This window comes from Orcinus orca, chromosome 2 (assembly GCF_937001465.1).
Source record: "Orcinus orca chromosome 2, mOrcOrc1.1, whole genome shotgun sequence".
Classification (NCBI taxonomy): Eukaryota; Metazoa; Chordata; class Mammalia; order Artiodactyla; family Delphinidae; genus Orcinus; species Orcinus orca.
In genome coordinates, this window is record NC_064560.1 from 114,705,688 (window position 1) to 114,726,122 (window position 20,435).

Genomic DNA, 20,435 nt, shown 5'->3' on the forward strand with positions numbered 1-20,435 from the left:
GGAGAGGCCCCCTTCTTTCTTCTCCATCCCCTTTTAGGGAAAAACTTTTTTATGCTTAGATTCTGTAGAATCCAGTTAGGTGTGGTACCTAGGTACAGCATGATAGAGAACATCCAGGAGGTTCCTCCTGGAACAGAAAACATGTTTTGGGTTGGTGTTGAGCCAGAGAGATACCAGAGAACATAGCTTTGGCATTAGGGAGGGTATGGAGTTTGAACAATGTTACAATGAGTCTTTTTCTCTCAAACATTGTTACACATATACCTTCTTCATCTGGCTCCACAAAGATATCTTTAAATGTGCTGCTGTATGCACTGTAGCAAAGCTGAATTCCTGTGGGAGATGGATAGGGAGGGGGACAGTTGTAGAACTGGAAGTTGGCAAGTCCTGTGGAGGTTGAGAGTATGAGCATCCTGTAACACTAGACTGTAGTTAAAGGGAGCTATTACTGTAGAGGGGTGTAAGACACTGAAACCTCAGCCCTGGGAGGATGTGTCCTCTTGAGTTCCTCTCTGTTGTCCCTGCCTGGTCTTCCACCACCATGTCCAGCTTCTCCAACTGCCCTTTCATCTGGTGATGCCCTAAAGGATCCCTTATCAGAGGAGCGGTTCCATGTGGAGCTGCACTTCAGCCCTGGAGTGAAAGGTGTCGAGGAAGAAGGCAGTGCCCCAACTGGCTGTGGATTCCGTCCAGCCTCTTCTGAGGTGGGTCAGAGTGCTGGGATTTGGGACTGGAGGATTTAGGAACCGAGTGACGGGAAACTCGGAAACAGTACAGGGAGGTTAAAAGGGTTGGGGAGAATTGGATTAGGAGGCTGGAGACCATTAACACCTCTCCTGTCTATGCCTGTTGTTGGGTAGAATGAGGAGATGAAAACAGACCAAGGCAGCATGGAGGACCTGTGCCCGGGGAAGGCATCAGATGAGCCAGACGGAGCATTGCAGACCTCACCCCAGCCCTCTGAGGGCCCTGGCCTCCCAAAGAGATCACCCCTCATTCGTAACCGAAAAGCCGGCTCCATGGAGGTAATGGGAGGGGCTTGGGAGAAAGAAGTGGTGGAAGTGCTCATAGGACAATATCCATGAATCTCTGAATCCCCTCAGTGGAATTCTTAGGACCTTAAACAGAGTTTTCCTGCCCCTGATGGATATGTTTTACTTAATCTCTCTTTCACAGCTGGTCTCCCAGGAAAGCTCCTTTAAGCTGGTTGCTACTTCTGAGGTTAAAGAGATGCCAGTGAGGGGTGCCTGAGAGATAAGGACTTTTAGAGATGAGATTGAGGAGGAGGCCTCTGGATGAATTTGAGAAGGCAGTTCTTTAAAAGGAAATATAGTAGAAAAGCGTGTACTCTGGGCTAAAATCCCAGTCTGATAATCAGACGCTGTGTGAGCTTGGACAGGTACCTTCTCCAAGGCTAAATTTTTTTCATCTGTAAAATATAAGTAATACTCACCATGTAGATGCTTAGTAAACAGTAACAATGATAACAATACAGTTGATATTGAAGGCCAGGCCCCTCCATCTCTTTGTTGTCTTGGGTAAATATTAAAGCTCAGATTGTAGTAAATATCACTTTACTAAAAATGGCACTTTAATTTAACCCCTTTAGGGTTATCTATACTCTCATCCCAGAAAGGGAGTCAAGTCTCGAGGTCTGTCTATCTCCCCTTTGTTCTGATGAGGTTTATCAGTCTGGGCCTGGGTTCTCCTAGTTCTGGTTCTATTTCTCTAGCCTAGAGGAAAAAGGACTGTTGTAAATCTCACATTGTGTCCTGGAGTAAAAACCAAAGTTTTGGTCTTTTCCTGGAGAGATCCTTTCCCTCTTTGGCCCAATGACACTCTTTTTGACCCCGTGATTTATCCCTGTCTCAGGAACCATGACTGTCTATTTTGGGTCCTGCTTTGACAGATGAATCTGTTCACTTGGCTTGGTGCCTGCTCTCTGTCTTAAAGGAATTGGTCTTTCCATTTTGAAATATCTCAGAAGAATCTATAACTAGCTTACATAGGTTCAGACAAAGGTTTATGGTTCAGATTTTGGAGAATGCTGAGAAGACAAACTGCAGTCTCTCTTCTAGACTCATCCTTTTCTTCCTGATTATTTTAAGATGGACTTGAGGTCATGAATACTCAGAGTTTCCTTAGGTGGGGTATGCGTCATATTTTCTTTGAGGTGTAAGTTAACTTAGTATCCATAGTACATTAGTACACTGCAGACTCATGTGAATAGATCAAATGGACAGAATGACATATGATCTTCCATTAATAAACTGCTCCTCCACATCCAGTGTCTTCCCCATTCACATCGTCTGCCAGTCTCTGGCACTATTATGTTGGACCCCCTTTTTTCTTCTGATTTAAGCAGTCAAGAGACAGGCAAAGCAGAGCTCTCAGTGTATCATCTCTCAGACTTGATGAAATTGACTTCTTTCAGGCCTATAGGAAGCTTTCTGTTGTAATCAGATTTCTTCCTCTCAGTTACTAGTGCTGCTTATACCATGGCTACCCAGGATGATGGTTGCCCAAGATATGCTCCTCAGCTTTGCAAGAAAATCTTCTCTCTGCTCTTTGGTCATACAACCTTTTAATATTAATATTTCCTCTCCATGTTCTATAAGTACAGGCATTGGTAGTCTTATTCTTATCAACTACGACCCTTCTTTCCACCCCTTCTTCTCCTCTTGTCATCTTATATTTTTGGACAGCTTTAGAATACAAAATCTGTGACCTTCAGAGCAGCTGTGCCCTAGGCAATCATCCTCTCCAGCCTTACAACTGCCTCTGCCCAATGGGCCCAGGGCTTTGGGGAGCCTGGGGGTGTAAGGAGCCGTGACCGGCTTTCCACCCGGTCTGATTGCAGGTCATGAACATGCAGTGCACGGGGAACCTGGACCTGATCCCCTTGCGGGGACGGCGCCGCCGGAGGTCAGGGGACCTCCCCCGGCCTTCCCCAGCCATCGGCCTACAGCCCCGGGCTGTGTCCACCACTCACCTGGCATCCTGCACACAGGTGTCCCTCCATACTTCATCTTCCCTCATTGCTTCTATCTTTGCCTTTTGGGACTTAGGGACTCAGAACACTGTTGAGGGGTGTGTGTGTGTGTGTGTGTGTGGTGTGGGTTATGTGATTGAGCCCTTGTGGGCTTTTCAGAAATCCATTTCATGTCTCCAGGAGTGGAGGGGAGGGCTTTCGGTTCAGATAAGAAACTGAGTATGGCTGCCGTAGCCACAGCTGTCCCATGGAAAGAAGAGAGTGCAGCCAGACTTCTTATTGTGGCTGAGCTATTGTGATTTGCTTTCTGAGTTCTGTGGAGGGATATAAAAGATTAAGGTACCCTGCCCTGCTAAGCACTGAGAATGGTTGAATAATGATTTCTCAGATTTGGGATTAGAGGGCTGTAGGGACAGGCATCTTGGAAATAGAAGTGCTTTCTAGTATAGAAGGATTCCCTGGACAGTTTCCTCTGTAAAGTATACTCTTAGACTTTGCATTCCTCTTCCTCATAAAAATCCTTAAACTTCCTGACATTGCTTGGTTTTGTAGGGGCAGGAATTCAGGACCTGGGTTTTAGACTTCTCAGTTGAGGTGGCAAAACGGTAATTAACATAGAATCCTTCTTCTCCAGGTGCTTTCTGAGACTTCATCCTCGAGGCCTGGTGGCTACCGACTCTTTTCATCTTCACGGCCACCAACGGAGATGAAGCAGAGTGGCCTAGGTATGGTTTTCCAGCATCTCTCATCTGTTGTTGGGAAGGGGTGTCTGTCTGTTCTTTAGAGTTTTATTGTGGAGAACCTTAGTCATGGGAGTTGGGGTCATCTAGTCAGTGGAATTGTTGGGTGGGGCTAGGGAGGATGAATTGGGAGAAGCCACATGTAGGTGTGAACTTTGATCCCAGATGATTGTTTGCATTCCAGGAAGGTGTCTGTCTTTTGGTTTACTACACAACCCCCATTTCCCTGGCTGAAGGGCATTTTTCTGGCTTCCCCTCTTATTCCTTATCTGTCCCTTCAGTCTAGCCCAGACATTTAGGTTCCGTGGAGACTCTGACTCTTCAGAGTTATCAGAGACAAAGCTATAAATAGAGGCACTTGTGAGATGCTCCCTTCCCTCAATAACGGTCATATTCCTCATTTGGAGAATTTGTGCCATGTCTTCCTTTGAGACTTGTGTTTATTACATCCTTGCTCTGGCCCCTCCTACCTCCGTGCCCTCCCCTTCATCCTCTTTTAATCCTGTAATTCTTCTTCCTTCCTTCCTGAAAATTGAGGGACAAATCTGAGACTGGTGTAGTGGCAGAGGCTTCTCTCAGGACTTTGAGGGAATGTCTCTTGATTTTTTTGATTCCTGGAGAGGGGTGGAGAACATCATTCAACCTTTCCTAAGAACACAGACTGCAGGAAGGACCAAGCCTCAGAGGGTATTGTATTCTTTGGGAGTGGGGAGGGGTCCTTGGGAGGGACTATCTTTGAACACAGCACCTGTGAGCCATTAACCAAAACTGGCAGGTAGAGACAGTGGTGTGGGGTCTAGACTGGGTCCCCTGGCTCTTTCTATCTTGTCCTATTATTCTCTCCATTTAGCTCCTTTCATTTTTCTGTTGAAAGAGAAAGGTCTCCTTGGCACCCAATTTCTTGGCCCCAAAACGGTCAGCATTTGGACCAGAAATGGGAAGAAAGGTTTTTGGTAATTTTCCAGGCTAAGTTTATGGCTGTAGATTGCCTTCTACATCCCTAAAATGAGGTAGATGGTTTGGTGCATGAAAAATAAATGACAAATGTCTAGATCTGTGAATATGGACTTCTTTTCCCAGAAACCCCAGAAGAGAATAGGTTTCAGATAGGTGGGAAAGAGGATAGGTGTGTCTGGCCCAGTTAAGGGGGAGTGCTGTCAAGAACAAGGCAGAAGCATGAGTCTGGTTGACAGATGGTGGTGGTAAGGTAAAGACTACCCCCTGAGATGATCCAAGACTGGACACGGCAGGATTGGTGGGACTATGCCAGAAAATTATTTTGTGGAGGAAGTAAATGTAGAACAAAGCTTGGGGGTGGGCTGGGATACAGCCAGCTAGTTCCAGCTTCTCTGAAAAAAGCAGACATATTTAGCAACCCTTATTTCTCTCTGGAACTCTATTCTTGAGCTTGTTTGAACATGAAACGTAGGAGAAATTGCTGCACAGAGGAGTGGTCCTTAATTCCAGGGTGGAAATTATCAGCCATCTGAACTTCTTGATTTATGTGGTGACCCTGAAATGCTGGGACCCCTGAAACCATATCCCCTCTTTGTGGGCGCAAAGGAAACTGACGTCTCCACTCTGTCCATTTCCCCTATGAATGTTAAGTTCCCAAGTCAAACCCAGGGTCTTGGCTAAGATGGATTTGGAAGTAGAGGAGAAAATCCCACAAACTGGAGTGTTAATCTTGTTTCCTCCTGCCCATTCTCTCCTGTGGGCTATAGTAGGAGACGGGACCATGGGAGTCCCAACCCTACTGTCGATCAGATACTTGGGACAGTGACTAGCTTGATTTATTTGCTTCAGGGATTTTTCAAGTTTTATTTACTCCACTTACTGTCAAGAGTTCTCTTTGCTTTCTTTGAACTTATGCGTATGGGCATCTGGCTTTGAGCATAGGACTTACAAGACAATAAACTTTCGAGAGTAGAAAAAACATCTTTTTCGCTGTTTTCTGCTCACGAGGTTCTCCTGAGTAGGGTGTTCAGCAGTTAGTAGGCATGTTCTGCATATAATCACCTGACCCTTCACATGCCTTTCAATTTGTGTCCATTTTCACTTCAGAAACAATGCTCTGTTTCTTCTTGATGAAAAAAATTACTATTTCTTTTCTAACTGAACACAGTTGATCCTGAGTCAGGACACCTGGATTCTAGTCCAGCTTAGCTCCTAACAAACTGTATGACCTTGAACAAATGAGATCCCTTTTGAATATCAGTTTTTTCATCTCTAAAGTACGAAGGCTGAACTGGATGATCTTTGAATCCATTCCAGCTTCAGAAACTCAGTGAGTCTCATACTTTCTTGGGAAAGGTAAAAAGGCCTAAGGGAAAATAGAAGGGAAGGAACGCTGGATGAACAACTTAGGAGGAATTGGAACTTATGAGAACTTTGAATTTGAGTTGAGTACTCTAAACTTAGTCTCTAGTTTCAGTCAAAGTTTCTTTCCTTTTAAACAAATAAGGGAGTCGATTTCTGGGTTCTTCAAACCCTATATCCAGCATAAGGAGCACTGAATTAAATCTAGGGAGATCTAGAGGAATCTACCTATTCTTTGAGCATTCCTGAGAGCCACCTAGAGAGCATAGTTTATCCCTTTCAGTAGCTTTGAGTCCCCTAATATGACTAACCCTGTATTTGTAGTGGCCTCTTGTATCTGCCAAGTAGACTTTCAGGAGCATCCTCACTTTGCTTGCCCAGTGTGGCTGTGGACAGTAGTGAAAGCTGTTTGTGGTTATGTGAAGTGGCTACGTGGTGGTGGCTCTGAATGGTTATGTGTGTGTGTCCTGATGTTGTCATGTGAAATCGTGCGTACTTCTGTGTGGTAATTGCAGCTTTGCGTGGCTACTAATGCACTCCCGGCCTTGCAGGCTCACAGTGCACGGGGCTGTTCAGCACCACAGTGCTGGGCGGCTCCTCCAGCGCCCCGAATCTTCAGGACTACGCCCGCAGCCAAGGCAAAAAGCTACCACCTGCCAGTCTGAAGCACCGAGATGGTATGTGGGTGGGTTTTGGGGGGCAACTCTTTTCTTCATTTGTCCGCCAGCAAGGACACAGCTCAAGAACAATTCACGCTTAAGGTGGCGCTTGACACTAGCCTTACGACAAGTTTTCTGCATCAGTTATAGAGGGGAGAAGCAACCAAGACCCCATCCACCCCTCCATTTGCATTCCCTCTCGCCATACAAATACTACTTATTTATGCTTATCCCTTCATAATCAGCCACATACAGCCCTGCTACATCAATTTACTCCACCTTTGTATTCTTTCCTGGATTCTGGCCTGTAGGGGTAGGGACCAAGGAGGATGATCCACGGTCAGGAAGAATGCAGTGGAGCCTCAATTAAAATCTAGGAAATCAGGGATGGGGAAGTTGTTCAGCCAAGGCAGGAAAAATGATATGGAAAGAGATTGGGGGAAGTGATGAAAGTTTCTGCAAAGATTTTATTTCTTTGTAAATGACCAGAAAGAGGACGTGGTGGTGAGATTAGGGTTGTTTGTGGGACCGTATTATGGTAGAGATGACACATGGATTCCTGAGAGGAGATTATCCAAAGGAAAAGATTGAAATGTGGTAGTAAGGAATCTAAGGGGCGGGGGTGGGAGCAGGTCGTATACTAACTGTAAAGAACAGAGTATATCGTGAGCAAATTCCAGAGCAGAGGGTGGGGACAGCGGTGGGTATAATCCCCGTGATGTCTTTTCTCCCCAGAGCTCTTGTTTGTCCCGGCCGTAAAACGATTTTCTGTGTCGTTTGCAAAGCATCCGACTAACGGTACGTTTGCTTCTGACTCAACGTCATTCCTCCTCACCATGTCACCTCCAGACACTTAACCTCTGAGTTCTGACACTGACTTTCCCTCTGCCTCCACTGTGTTCACACCCTGCTGTCTCTGAACCACTCACTAACTGTCGCTCTTGGGATATATCACTTGTTGTGACAGACCTTAGCCTTGGCTGCAGCCTGGCTGCCCGATTCCTGGGGCAACTCAAGGTCTTATTTCCATGGTCACCATCATCACCATTGTGTCACTTTTTTCAGCATCATCACCGAAACATGAATTAAACCTCTTTCTTTCCCATCACATGACTGCCAGGCTTTGTACAAATATGATAATGGTTCCCCTTCTTAGAAGGAGCGTAGTATTACCTATATCATCCCCATTTCTTCTCTCTATTTGTTTCCCCAACTCCTCAGCTTACGTAATTTTGATCTTCCTGTTTTTTCACCAGCTCTTTTGTTGGAGTGGATGACTAGTTTGCTTCCCTTTTGGAGCAGTGCTGCAGTTCCCAGTTCCCAAGCCTACCCATAAAGGCATTAGTCTTGGGTATATTGTTTTCCATCTCCATATTCCTATCTCCTCCCATTGTGTGTATTTTGTGTGGCTCTTGTGCTCCTGACATCTGCTTTACGTCACTACTAACCTAGGGTCTGAGTCTAGAAAACAGGAGTCCAGATTGATTTGGGATACAAGAAAGAACAAAAGGAGTAGGAGGTGGTAGGTAAAGGAAAAAGAATTGTGCCTTGAGGGTTTCCATGTGGTTTCCATGCAGCCCCAGCCTACTTATGGCACTGCAGTCTCCGAGAAGGGAAAGTGAAGAGTTGAGATGTCTACTGGAGATTCCGGGGGAGCTTAGGAATAAATAATATTTCAAGAATACTGAAGAACAGGATCTGCCCACACTAAGGTGGGAGAGTTTAGAGATTTGTGTAAACCCAAAACTGAAGGGCTGTGGTCTCTTTGTAGGGTATGGCAGAGGAATCCAGGACTTACTCCTTGCTTTATCCTTTATATCCTTAGTTTCTCTCCGCATTGTATCTTGTCTTCAAGGTAAATCCAGTTTTGTTAGATACGATTTTCTTCTGTTCAAGAGCTAAGACTCCGAGGGAGGTAAAATTAGCTTGGCTTCCTGGCTGAAAAAACTCTGGGTGCTGATCACCTGCTCCTTAGACAGTGGCAGCTGCTAGATTTTAGCCCAGTAAGGCCATACATCTCCACTAGGCACTGGTGAAATTTCCCTATGTTGACTAGCGTATACTTGCTCAGTTTATACCCCTACCCCCCACCTGCACTCCTGTTTGTGCCTGTGACAGGAGCTTCCCATTCAGAGTGGCGTGACTGCCTGCCCAGTTAGCTTCAAGCTCTTCTGGCCTTCGTGCCACAGTCATCTCCAGAGTAGACCCTCAGGCACCAACCCCAACACTACAGCCTGGGATTTGGACTTATGAGACTTGTTACTTAGGGAACAGAAGATGGAACTAGGAACTTGGGCCCCTGACATCAGAGCTAAATCACAACTCTCCTAACTCTTAGGCTCTGTGAGAAAAGATCCAAATTCCTAAAGCAGATCCTCAAACCTATATACCTCTAGTTCCCTGAAGGCTTGGTTAGCAGCCTCACCAGTAAAGAAGAATTAATTCTACCAAAAGGGGGAGAGGAAGAAAGATCTGGACAATTATAGTGCAAGAGAGTAAATTCAAGATCTCCTCCAGCACCCTGCACACAACCTCAGGGCTCTGCTGGCCTTTGTTCTTCTTGTACTTGAGCTTGGAGGCTAAAGTGCCTGAGAAGCAGGAATCTAGGAGGAAAAGATTTGGAGCTATTATGTCTCTTGCTGAAGATTATCTAGATTTAATTTGGCCCTCAGGACAATATGAGGGCTCTACCCCATGGCCAGATGTTACTGGACTGACCCAGCAATTACAGAGTGGATGCTCTGTCTGCAATTGCTTGCAGCAGATTAGTCACAACAATGTGCCAGCCTACTGTCCATCACCACCATCTCTTTGCCATGATGTGTGGCTTTGAAATAGCAGCTGGAAGAACTGGACCTGGCTTTGGAAAGGAGGCAAGGCAGTGCTACTTCCTTGCTTTGATGGGAGAACACCCCTCAGCCCATCCCTCCCTCTATTCCTGATAAGCTTCTGTCACATCCTGTGACTACATCAAGTATATAAGTATGGCTCATTAGTAAACCGCATGCTGAACTTACCAAGGTGAACTAATATAGTGGGAAAGAGACTGTGTCTCTCCCTCATCCAGAATGTCAGAGTGTACCCACCAGATCTGCCAAGCTCATTCTCTTCTAGGGACCCACACAACTGTATGACCGTTGGTACAGAAATCTCTCTTGACATCCAGACTAAGGTCTCTGGAAACCATAGTCTCATGGGATCACCCTGTGGAGCCCATTCTGGTCTGGGGGTTCTGAGCAGTCATCCTCAAGCTACCTTGATCCTACTTTCTCTGTACCATATTCCTGTTATCAGTTAAGAGCCCGTACCTCTTCCCCAAGATCTTTTTCCTACTGTTCCTCTTAAACCCCCTTCCACATGCCTTTCACTGCCTTCAACCATTTGCAGCTGAATCGCATATATCCACAAAGTTTGCCAACCAGCTAAGATAGTAAGTAGTTTCGGATTAAAGCTTTTCCACTCGTCTAGCTGAACAAAGTGCAGTTAAACTCACCAGCAGTGGGAAGAAAATATAAAATTATCTCTTTTGGCTTCTATAATTGATACAGTGTCCCTTAAGACTTATGCAAACGTTTTTTTAAAAGTCTATGTATTTGAACAAGAATGAAGGATAATTAATCAATATTGGCATTTTCACATATTGATTCCGTTTTTTACATGCTATTTTAAAGGACACCTGGTTTCCTGCTAATCTACGTCAGTTACCTAACACAAGCCTTGTCTGTGGCTATCTTAGAGTCTGGTCCAGGGAGCCCAGCCTGAGTCCTCAGGAGCTTTTTTAGCTTCAAATTTTATCTTGATAACGTATACCACTCTTGACCCTCTTCTCTGAGTGACTTCAAATCTTTTCATCTCTATCCCAACCTCATAAATACATTCGTTTGAGAAACAAGCCCTAACTAGGGTTTGCCCAAGAATGACTGGGGACACTGGAGTTCCTAGCTACAGAACTGCCAGCTCACCCCATCCAGAACGATGTGACTGCTGTCTGCAAGCACTGACTGAATTGTGCACAACGAGAAAGGAGAGGGCCTGCTGTATGATGAGGTCTCACGTGCCCCTTCTTCTAGACTCACTTCTTTTAGACTTCTTTTAGCACGATGCCAATACTCTTCTCCCCTGCAAGACATGTCCTGTGGCTCTGACCATCTCTGCTTCTGTCTTACCTCACCTTGGAGCTGAGTGGCCCCACCTCCCAGGAATGCTTATGTCATCCAGTACCCCCCTTATTGTCTCTCCCTCTTCTCTTTCTTTATCTTTGTGCTTCCTGCCGTGGTTCCCCCAACCCCTCCAAGAGCTGCTGGATGACCAGCACCCTGTGGTCCGGTTGCTGCGCAGTTTTTCCTCTGACTGCACAGGGGGCTGGCCAGTCTCCTTGGATGCCACGCTGGCGCATCACCTGCACCAGTGCTCCTACCACCTGCGCCTCTTCCGGAACTGGCTGCGCTCAGGCCAGGATGATCCTGAGTGCCTCTACGGTACCCCCTGCCACCAAGCTGGCTGCTGCCACTACCCTGGCTGGGACTGACTGCTTTGCTTCTTGCACTTTTGGCAGGAGAGCCCACCTATTCCTTTCTCCTATTTACTCTAAGGTTATGTGACTTGCATTTAGTTGCTTGGATGGGATTGGGGCCAGGCTGCCTGGTAGCTGTAGCGTTGGCTGCTCCTCCCCTTCCTGTTCTCCTTCCTTACTGCCTCCTAATGTTACCTATTCCCAGTGCTATTTGGTACAGGAGTAGTCTCTTGCCCTGGAATCTATTCTTATCTCTATGACCCTCTACTACCACCATCTTCAAATCCAAATGTTTTTCTAGCAGTTCTGAGAAGCTGGAGACTGTACCTCTCCTGCCCTCCTGCCACTAGAGTACAGGGGGAAATTGAGGCATAGAGGTCTCAATTGAATACTTGAAGAAAACAAGGGCTGAAGGTTAGAAGATGGTCAGGTATAATCCTTTTGAGTTATATAGGTTTTAATCATTGTCAGACAGGAAGCTGTGTCTTAATAGATATTGCTGTCCTGCCTACCTTTAATCCATTTAAGGAGATATAAAGGAAGCATAGGAAATATTGGGGACTAAAAAAGTGGTTGAGATGTATGCTTCTTGATCCTCTAATGGGGGCATTTTTTTTTTCATCAACAGGCCCTGGGATTAGAGTTACACATTTAGGTTTACCCTTCACCCTACAATGTAGATCTACATTGGAATTGTTGGGTTCAGAGCAGAGAATCGGTATTTATTCTTTTTTCTAGGGGGTTTGCCTCATTTTCCTGAAGGAATAGAGAAATACTAGCAAGTCTGGGGTCTTCAGTGAGAGCAGAGGAAAGAAGCTTTGAAGTGATGAAAATAACCAAGAAAGAACTTCCATCCCCCAACCTGTTCATACATGCGGTTTTCCTGAGCTGAGCTTCATGTGTATTGCATGCCCTCCTGCTTCCAATATTCTAGCCTTTCTACCCATATCCTAAATCTGCATGAACCCCTCCTCAGATCCCAAGCCCTCCTCCGTAATCTGGTTCTCTTGTACATGATCCCTGAAATCTGCTGTTTTTTCCCAGCTCCATGACCTCCCTACCTCTCATTTAGACCTACAATTTCACCCCTTACCTCTGGACCTTTGTTTTATTTCCCCCAGAAAGTACAAGAGGAGTGTAGGTGCTTACCTCATTGGGATTCTGTTGATTTTTCCATGGAATATTGCAGGCTTTCCATAGGTAGGATAAGAGGTGATTTGATTCACCCAGAGGCCTTAGCAGGAAGACTTTTTAGAAAATCTGGAGGTGACAGAAATAGACTCCTGTAGGGGCTCTAAAGAGTTCCCTCTCCTGAGAATCTTGGATACCCCACACTCCAAAAGCCACAGACACTCCTGATGGTTCTCAGGGACCCTCCATGCTTCCTTGGCCAGTTGGGGTATATCCAGCAGGAATAACATTGACTTTGCCCATCTCTTTTCTAACAGGATTTGAAGGGTGCTCCATGGTGCCTACCATTTACCCCCTGGAAACACTGCATAATGCCCTTTCCCTGCGTCAAGTGAGTGAATTCTTGAGTAGAGTCTGCCAGCGCCACACTGATGCCCAAGCACAGGCATCTGCAGGTATGGAGAATACTCTTATCTTGTACCACTATCTCTGCCCCCACTCCCATGCTTCCTAGAACATGAGTAATAAATTTAAAAGATAGGCACTCTGAAAAAATGTTTAATTGCATAGGTTAACTCAAAAGCATAGAACTATCACTCCTTCCAAAGTTAACTTATAAATTTAATGTGATCTCAGTAAAAATAATACTGTTTTTCTAAAGTCAGACAAATTGATTTTGAAGTTGTCATTAAAAAAAAAAACAAAAAGAAACAAGCAAGAATAGCCAAGGAAATCTTGAAAAGAAGAGCAGTGAAGTCATGCTGGCCCTACCAGATTTTAAAACATTTTATAAAACTTCTATAGTAAAAACAGTGTAGTATTGGTACATGAATAAACAGAGACCAAGCAAACAAAGTAGAAAATCCAGAAATAGTTGAAGTTAGCATTTAAAAATACTAGGGGAAAGACAGCCTTTAAGAAATGGAGTTGGAAAGTTAGTAGAAGGAAAGAAATCATAAAGATCAGAGCAGAAATAAATGAAACAGAAACAAAGAAAACAATAGCAAAGAGCAATAAAACTAAAAGCTGGTTCTTTGAGAAGATAAACAAAACTGATAAACCTTTAGCCAGACTCATCAAGGAAAAGAGGGAGAAGACTCAAATCAATAAAGTTAGAAATGAAAAAGGAGAAGTTACAACAGACACTGCAGAAATACAAAGCATCCTAAGAGACTACTATAAGCAACTCTATGCCAATAAAATGGACAACCTGGAAGAAATGGACAAATTCTTAGAAAGGTATAACCTTCCAAGACTAAACCAGGAAGAAATAGAAAATATGAACAGACAAATCACAAGTAATGAAATTGAAACTGTGATTAAAAATCTTCCAACAAACAAAAGTCCAGGACCAGATGGCTTCACAGGTGAATTCTATCAAACAATTAGAGAAGAGCTAACACCCATCCTTCTCAAAATCTTCCAAAAAAACTGCAGAGGAAGGAATACTCCCAAACTCATTCTATGAGGCCACCATTACCCTGATACCAAAACCAGACAAAGATACTACACAAAAAGAAAATTACAGACCAATATCACTGATGAATATAAATGCAAAACTCCTCAACAAAATACTAGCAAACAGAATCCAACAACACATTAAAAGAATCATACACCATGATCAAGTGGGATTTATCCCAGGGGTGCAAGGATTCTTCAATATATGCAAATCAATCAATGTGATACTCCATGTCAACAAATGGAAGAAGAAAAAAACCATATGATCATCTCAAAAAAAAAAAAAAAAAAAAAGGAGTTGGGGGACTTCCCTGGTGGCACAGTGGTTAAGAATCCACCTGCCAATGCAGGGGACATGGATTCGATCCCTGGTCCGGGAAGATCCCACATGCCACGGAGCAACTAAGCCCGTGCACCACAACTACTAAGCCTGTGCTCTACAGCCTGTGAGCCACAACTACTGAGCCTGCATGCCACAACTACTGAGCCCACATGCTACAACTACTGAGCCCGTGTGCTGCAACTACTGAAGCCCACACGCTTAGAGCCCTGTGCTCCACAATAAGAGAAGCCACCGTGATGAGAAAAGCCTGCACACCGCAACGAAGAGTAGCCCCTGCTCACTGCAACTAGAGAAAACCTGGGCACAGCAAGGAAGACCCAATGCAGCCAAAAATAAATAAATTTATTTTTTAAAATATATATATATATTAAAAGGAACCAAACAGAAAATCTGGGGTTGAAAAGCAAATAACAGAAATGAAAAATTTAGTGGAGGACTTCTTAGAAGGTTTGAGCAGGCAGAATTAAAAATCAGCAAACTTAAAGATAGGTCAAGGCGGGCGCCGCCGTCAGTCATGGCCTGACGCTGGCACGCTGCGTGTCCCGCCCCTTGCCGCCACTTGCAGCTCGCCGGCCGGCGGCCTCGCTCGGCCCTCGGCCTCACTCGGCCCCCAGCTCAGTGGCGGCGTTGGAAGGCGGCCCGGGCCCTCGCAGGCCCATGGCAGCGGCCGCGGTGTTGCCGGGCGTGGGCGGGCCTCCCGCGGGCGGCGGCGCTGGGGGCGGGCGGGTCCCCACCGGGTGGCTAGGCAGTGGTGCGCCTCGAGGGCTGCAAGTTCGAGTACCTGATGAAGAAGCGCTCGGTGACCATCGGGCGAAACTTGTCGCAGGGCTCGGTGGACGTGAGCATGGGCCACTCGAGCTTCATCTTGCGGCGCCACCTCGAGATCTTAACGCCCCCGGGCGGCGGTGGCGGCGGCCATCCTGGGGCGGCCCTGGAGCCGTCGGCGCAGCCCGGGCCCGATGCGGGTGGCAACTTCTACCTGCGCTGCCGTGGCAAGAATGGCATGTGCGTGGACGGCGTGTTCCAAAGGCGCGGGGTGCCGCCGCTGCAGCTGCCGCGCATGTGCACATTCAGGTTCCCAAGCACAAACGTCAAGATCACTCACCTTCACTGCCCTGTCCAGCAAGGAGAGGGAGAAACAGGAAGCGCCCGAGTCCCTGGTGAAGCCCGTGCAGGCTCACATCTCCCCACTGACCATCAACATTCCAGACACCATGGCCCACCTCATCAGCCCCCTCCCCTCCCCCACAGGAACCATCAGTGCTGTGAACTCCTGTCCATCCAGCCCCCGGGGGAGCAGGGTCTTCAGGGTACAAAATGGGCCGTGTGGTACCATCTGACCTCAATTTAATGGCCGACAACTCACAGCCAGAAAATAAGAAGGAAGCTTCAGGTGGAGACAGCCCAAAGGATTATTCAAAGCCACCTTATTCCTATGCACAATTAATTGTACAAGCAATTACGATGGCTCCTGATAAACAACTCACCCTAAATGGAATTTATTCGTACATCACAAAAAACTATCCCTACTACAGGACTGCAGACAAGGGCTGGCAGCTATACGTAGGCTGACATACGTATCTTTTTGAAGTTTGCACAGAGATGGTTTTCAAACTTTTCCTGAGGAACCCTTTCTTCAAAAGATACCTCCTCCAGTTGGCCAGTATACAAAACAGATGAACACAGTGCTGCCCTGTTTCAGTGGTCCACCTGTACTTCCAGCCTATTCCTAGGCTGTCTGTGAATCCAGGCCTCCTCAGAGGACACTTTGAAATCGGTGCATAGTATTTCCATTGTTTAGCTTTTTAATTTGTTTAATTTTTAAATCTCTACATTGTGTATGTTTTTCCTCTGCATGTCTGTTTTAAGTGTGGCCATTTACTAGGTGTTTAGCAGGATCTCACTAATTAAGACAGTATGGGAAAGGGTAAGTTTGAAGTACGGAATGGTAAAAGCATAACAAAAGGGAGAAGAAATATACATTTACAAATTTTGAATTTATTAAGTAACAAGGAATGGCTACAGAATTCCTTTGAGGCTTAATGAGTAAATGATCCTTTGAAAAATGCATCTGTTGAACCATAACCATAATCGAGTGATGTGGGTGGGGTGGGGTGGGGGTAAGCCATTCTGTTTAATGGAGGGTAAAAACTTTTTTCTTCTACCTGCAGATGTATAAACATGTTATAATAAAAATAGTGTTCCAGCCAAAAGAAAAGGTAGGTCAGTTGAAGTTATCCAGTCTGAGGAGAAGAAATAAAAAAGAATGAAGAAAAGTGAACAGAGCCAAAGATACTGTGGGACACCATAAAACATACCACTGTATGTATAATGGAAATCCCAGAAGGAGAAGAGAGAGAGAAAGAGGCAGAAAAAATTTTTGAAGAAAAAATAGCTGAAAACTTCTCAAATTTGATAAAGACACAAGTCTATGTGTCCAAATAGTTCAAACTTCAAGAAGGATAAATGCAAAGAGATCTACATTGAGATACATTGTAATCAAATTGTCAAAAGACAAAGAGAAAATGTTGAAAGTGGCAAGAGAAAAGCAGCTTGTCACATACAAGGGATATTTAATAGATTAACAAGGCACTCATCAGAAACCATAGAGGCCAGAAAGTAGTGGGGTGACATATTTAAAGTGCTAAAAGAAAAAAACATCAACCAAGAATTCTATATCTGTCGAAACTGTTCAAAAATGAAGGAAAAATTAAGACATTCCCAAATAAACAGAAGATGAGGGATTTTTTTTTAAACATCTTTATTGGAGTATAATTGCTTTACAATGGTGTGTTAGTTTCTGCTTTATAACAAAGTGAATCAGTTATACATATACATATATTCCCATATCTCTTCCCTCTTGTGTCTCCCTCCCTCCCACCCTCCCTATCCCACCCCTCTAGGTGGTCATAAAGCACCAAGCTGATCTCCCTGTGCTATGCGGCTGCTTCCCACTAGCTATCTGTTTTACATTTAGTAGTGTATATATGTCCATGCCACTCTCTCACTTTGTCCCAGCTTACCCTTCCCCCTCCCCATGTCCTCAAGTCCATTCTCTAGTAGGTCTGCGTCTTTATTCCCGTCTTGCCCCTAGGTTCTTCATGACCACTTTTTTTTTTTTTTTGATTCCATATATATGTGTTAGCATACAGTATTTGTTTTTCTCTTTCTGACTTACTTCACTCTGTATGACAGTCTCTAGGTCCATCCACCTCACTACAAATAACTCAATTTCATTTCTTTTTATGGCTGAGTAATATTCCATTGTATATATGTGCCACATCTTCTTTATCCATTCATCTGATGATGAACACTTAGGTTGTTTCCGTGTCCTGGCTATTGTACATAGAGCTGCAGTGAACATTGTGGTACATGACTCTTTTTGAATTATGGTTTTCTCAGGGTAGGGTATATGCCCAGTAGTGGGATTGCTGGGTCGTATGGTAGTTCTATTTTTAGTTTTTTAAGGAACCTCCATACTGTTCTCCATAGTGGCTGTATCAATTTACATTCCCATCAACAGTGCAGGAGGGTTCCCTTTTCTCCACAGCATTTATTGTTTGTAGATTTTTTGATGATGGCCATTCTGACTGGTGTGAGATGATATCTCATTGTAGTTTTGATTTGCATTTCTCTAATGATTACTGATGTTGAGCATTCTTTCATGTGTTTGTTGGCAGTCTGTATATCTTCTTTGGAGAAATGTCTGTTTAGGTCTTCTGCCCATTTTTGGATTGGGTTGTTTTTTTGATATTGAGCTGCATGAGCTGCTTGTAAATTTTGGAGATTAATCCTTTGTCAGTTGCTTCATTTGCAAATATTTTCTCCCATTCTGAGGGTTGTCTTTTCATCTTGTTTATGGTTTCCTTTGCTGTGCAAAAGCTTTGAAGTTTCATTAGGTCCCAATTGTTTATTTTTGATTTTATTTCCATTTCTCTAGGAGGTGGGTCAAAAAAGAATTTTGCTGTGATTTATGTCATAGAGTGTTCTGCCTGTGTTTTCCTCCAAGAGTTTGATAGTGTCTGGCCTTACATTTAGGTCTTTAATCCATTTTGAGTTTATTTTTATGTGTGGTGTTAGGGAGTGTTCTAATTTCATTCTTTTACATGTAGCTGTCCAGTTTTCCCAGCACCACTTATTAAAGAGGCTGTCTTTTCTCCATTGAATATTCTTGCCTCCTTTATCAAAGATAAGGTGACCATATATGCATGGGTTTATCTCTGGGATTTCTATCCTGTTCCATTCTATATTTATGTTTTTGTGCCAGTACTGTACTATCTTGATTACTGTAGCTTTGTACTATAGTCTGAAGTCAAGGAGCCTGATTCTTCCAGCTCTGTTATTCTTTCTAAAGATTGCTTTGGCTATTCGGGGTCTTTTGTGTTTCCATACAAATTGTGAAATTTTTTGTTCTAGTTCTGTGAGAAATGCCAGCAGTAGTTTGATAGCGATTGCATTGAATCTGTAGATTGCTTTGGGTAGTAGACTCATTTTCACAATGTTGATTCTTCCAATCCAAGAACATGATATATCTCTCCATCTATTTGTATCATCTTTAATTTCTTCCATCATTGTCTTATAGTTTTCTGCATACAGATCTTCTGTCTCCTTAGGTAGGTTTATTCCTAGGTATTTTATTCTTTTTGTTGCAATGGTAAATGGGAGTGTTTTCTTAATTTCACTTTCAGATTTTTCATCATTAGTGTATAGGAATGCAAGAGATTTCTGTGCATTAATTTTGTATCCTGCTAGTTTACCAAATTCATTGTTTAGCTCTAGTAGTTTTCCAGTAACATCTTTAAGCTGAAGGATTTTGTCAGTAGTAGATCTGCCCTACAAGAAATGCTAAAAGGAGGCTTTTTGGCTAAAATGACACTAAACAGAAATTTGAAGCCATATCAAAAAATAAAGAACTCAAAAAAAAGAAGAAAAAAAATAAAGAACTCTGGTAAAAGTAACTACACTGGTAAATATAAGAGCCAGCATTATTGTATTTTTGGTTTGTAGCTCCCCTTTTTGTCTTTTTGTTTCATATGTGACAACACGCAAATGAATAAACCAATCATTATGTCTGTTTTAATGGGCACACAATGTACAAAGATATATGATAATTTATGACAATAACAAGGTGGGGACTGAGCTTTATAGGAACAGAGTGTTTGTATGTTATTGAAGCTAATCGCCATCAATTCAAACATTGCTATTGACCTTACAGAAATAAAAAGGATTGTAAGAGAGTACCATGAACAATTGTATGCCAACAAATTAGATAACATAGATGAAAAGGACAATTCCTAGAAATAAACTCTAAAAACCAACTCAAGAAGAAATAGAAAATCTGAACATACCTATAACAAGGAAAAAGACTGAATCAATAGCAAAAACTTCTCAACAAAGAAAAGTCCAAGACCAGATGGCTTCACTGGTGAATTCTACCAAACATTTAAGAAAAATTAGCCCCAGTCCTACTCACCCTCTTCCAAAAAATATAAGAGGAGGAAACACTTTCTGTGAAGTCAGCATTACCCTGATACCAAAGCCAGACAAAGACACCCTAAGAAAAGAAAACTACAGGGCTTCCCTAGTGGTGCAGTGGTTAAGAATCTGCCTGCCAATGCAGGGGACATAGGTTCGAGCCCTGGTCTGGGAAGATTCCCACGTGCATCTAAGTTGCAGAGCAGCTAAGCCTGTGAGCCACAACTACTGAAGCCCATGAGCCACAACTACTGAAGCCTGCACGCCACAACTAATGAAGCCTGCATGCCTTGAGCCCATGCTCCACAACAAGAGAAGCCCCTGCTTGCCACAGCTAGAGAAAGCCCACGCCGCAATGAAGACCCAACATAGCCATAAATAAATAAATAAATAAATTTAAAAAGAAAAGAAAACTACAGACTAATTTCCCCATGAGTAGAGAGGCAAAAATTCTCAACAATCCCCCCCCACAAAAAAAATTCTCAACAAAATATTAGCAAACCAAATCCAACAGTACACATTAAAAGGATTATACTACACCATGATCAAGTGAGATTTATCTCAGGAATGCAAGGGTGATTCAACGTAAGAAAACATGTCAATGTAATACACTACATTAATAGAACAAAGAGAGAAAAAAACCAATCATGTGAATTGATGTGGAAAAGCATTTGACAAAACCCAACACTCACCGAGCTAGGAACAGAAAGAAACTTCCTCAGTGCTATAAAGGACATTTATAAACAACCCCTAGGGACTTCCCTGGTGGTCCAGTGGTTAAGACTCCGTGCTCACAATGCAAAGG

General features: G+C 43.9%; 1 protein-coding gene and 1 pseudogene across 26 annotated transcripts in view; both read left to right on the plus strand.

The window, feature by feature from the left end:
* The window catches only part of PPIP5K1 (diphosphoinositol pentakisphosphate kinase 1), a 49,135-nt gene that overhangs the window by 15,013 nt on the left and 13,687 nt on the right, over positions 1 to 20,435 (plus strand). For 10 of the 26 annotated variants that reach the window (XM_033435607.2, XM_033435604.2, XM_033435609.2 and 7 more), the window contains 8 exons: positions 588 to 704; positions 861 to 1,025; positions 2,861 to 3,010; positions 3,627 to 3,717; positions 6,603 to 6,728; positions 7,446 to 7,508; positions 11,006 to 11,188; positions 12,672 to 12,809. In XM_033435607.2, the coding sequence (XP_033291498.1) occupies positions 588 to 704; positions 861 to 1,025; positions 2,861 to 3,010; positions 3,627 to 3,717; positions 6,603 to 6,728; positions 7,446 to 7,508; positions 11,006 to 11,188; positions 12,672 to 12,809 (1,033 nt within the window). The other 16 variants (XM_033435617.2, XM_033435618.2, XM_049705397.1 and 13 more) reach the window with 10 other exon arrangements.
* On the plus strand, positions 12,824 to 19,246 carry LOC125963392 (forkhead box protein K2-like; annotated as a pseudogene).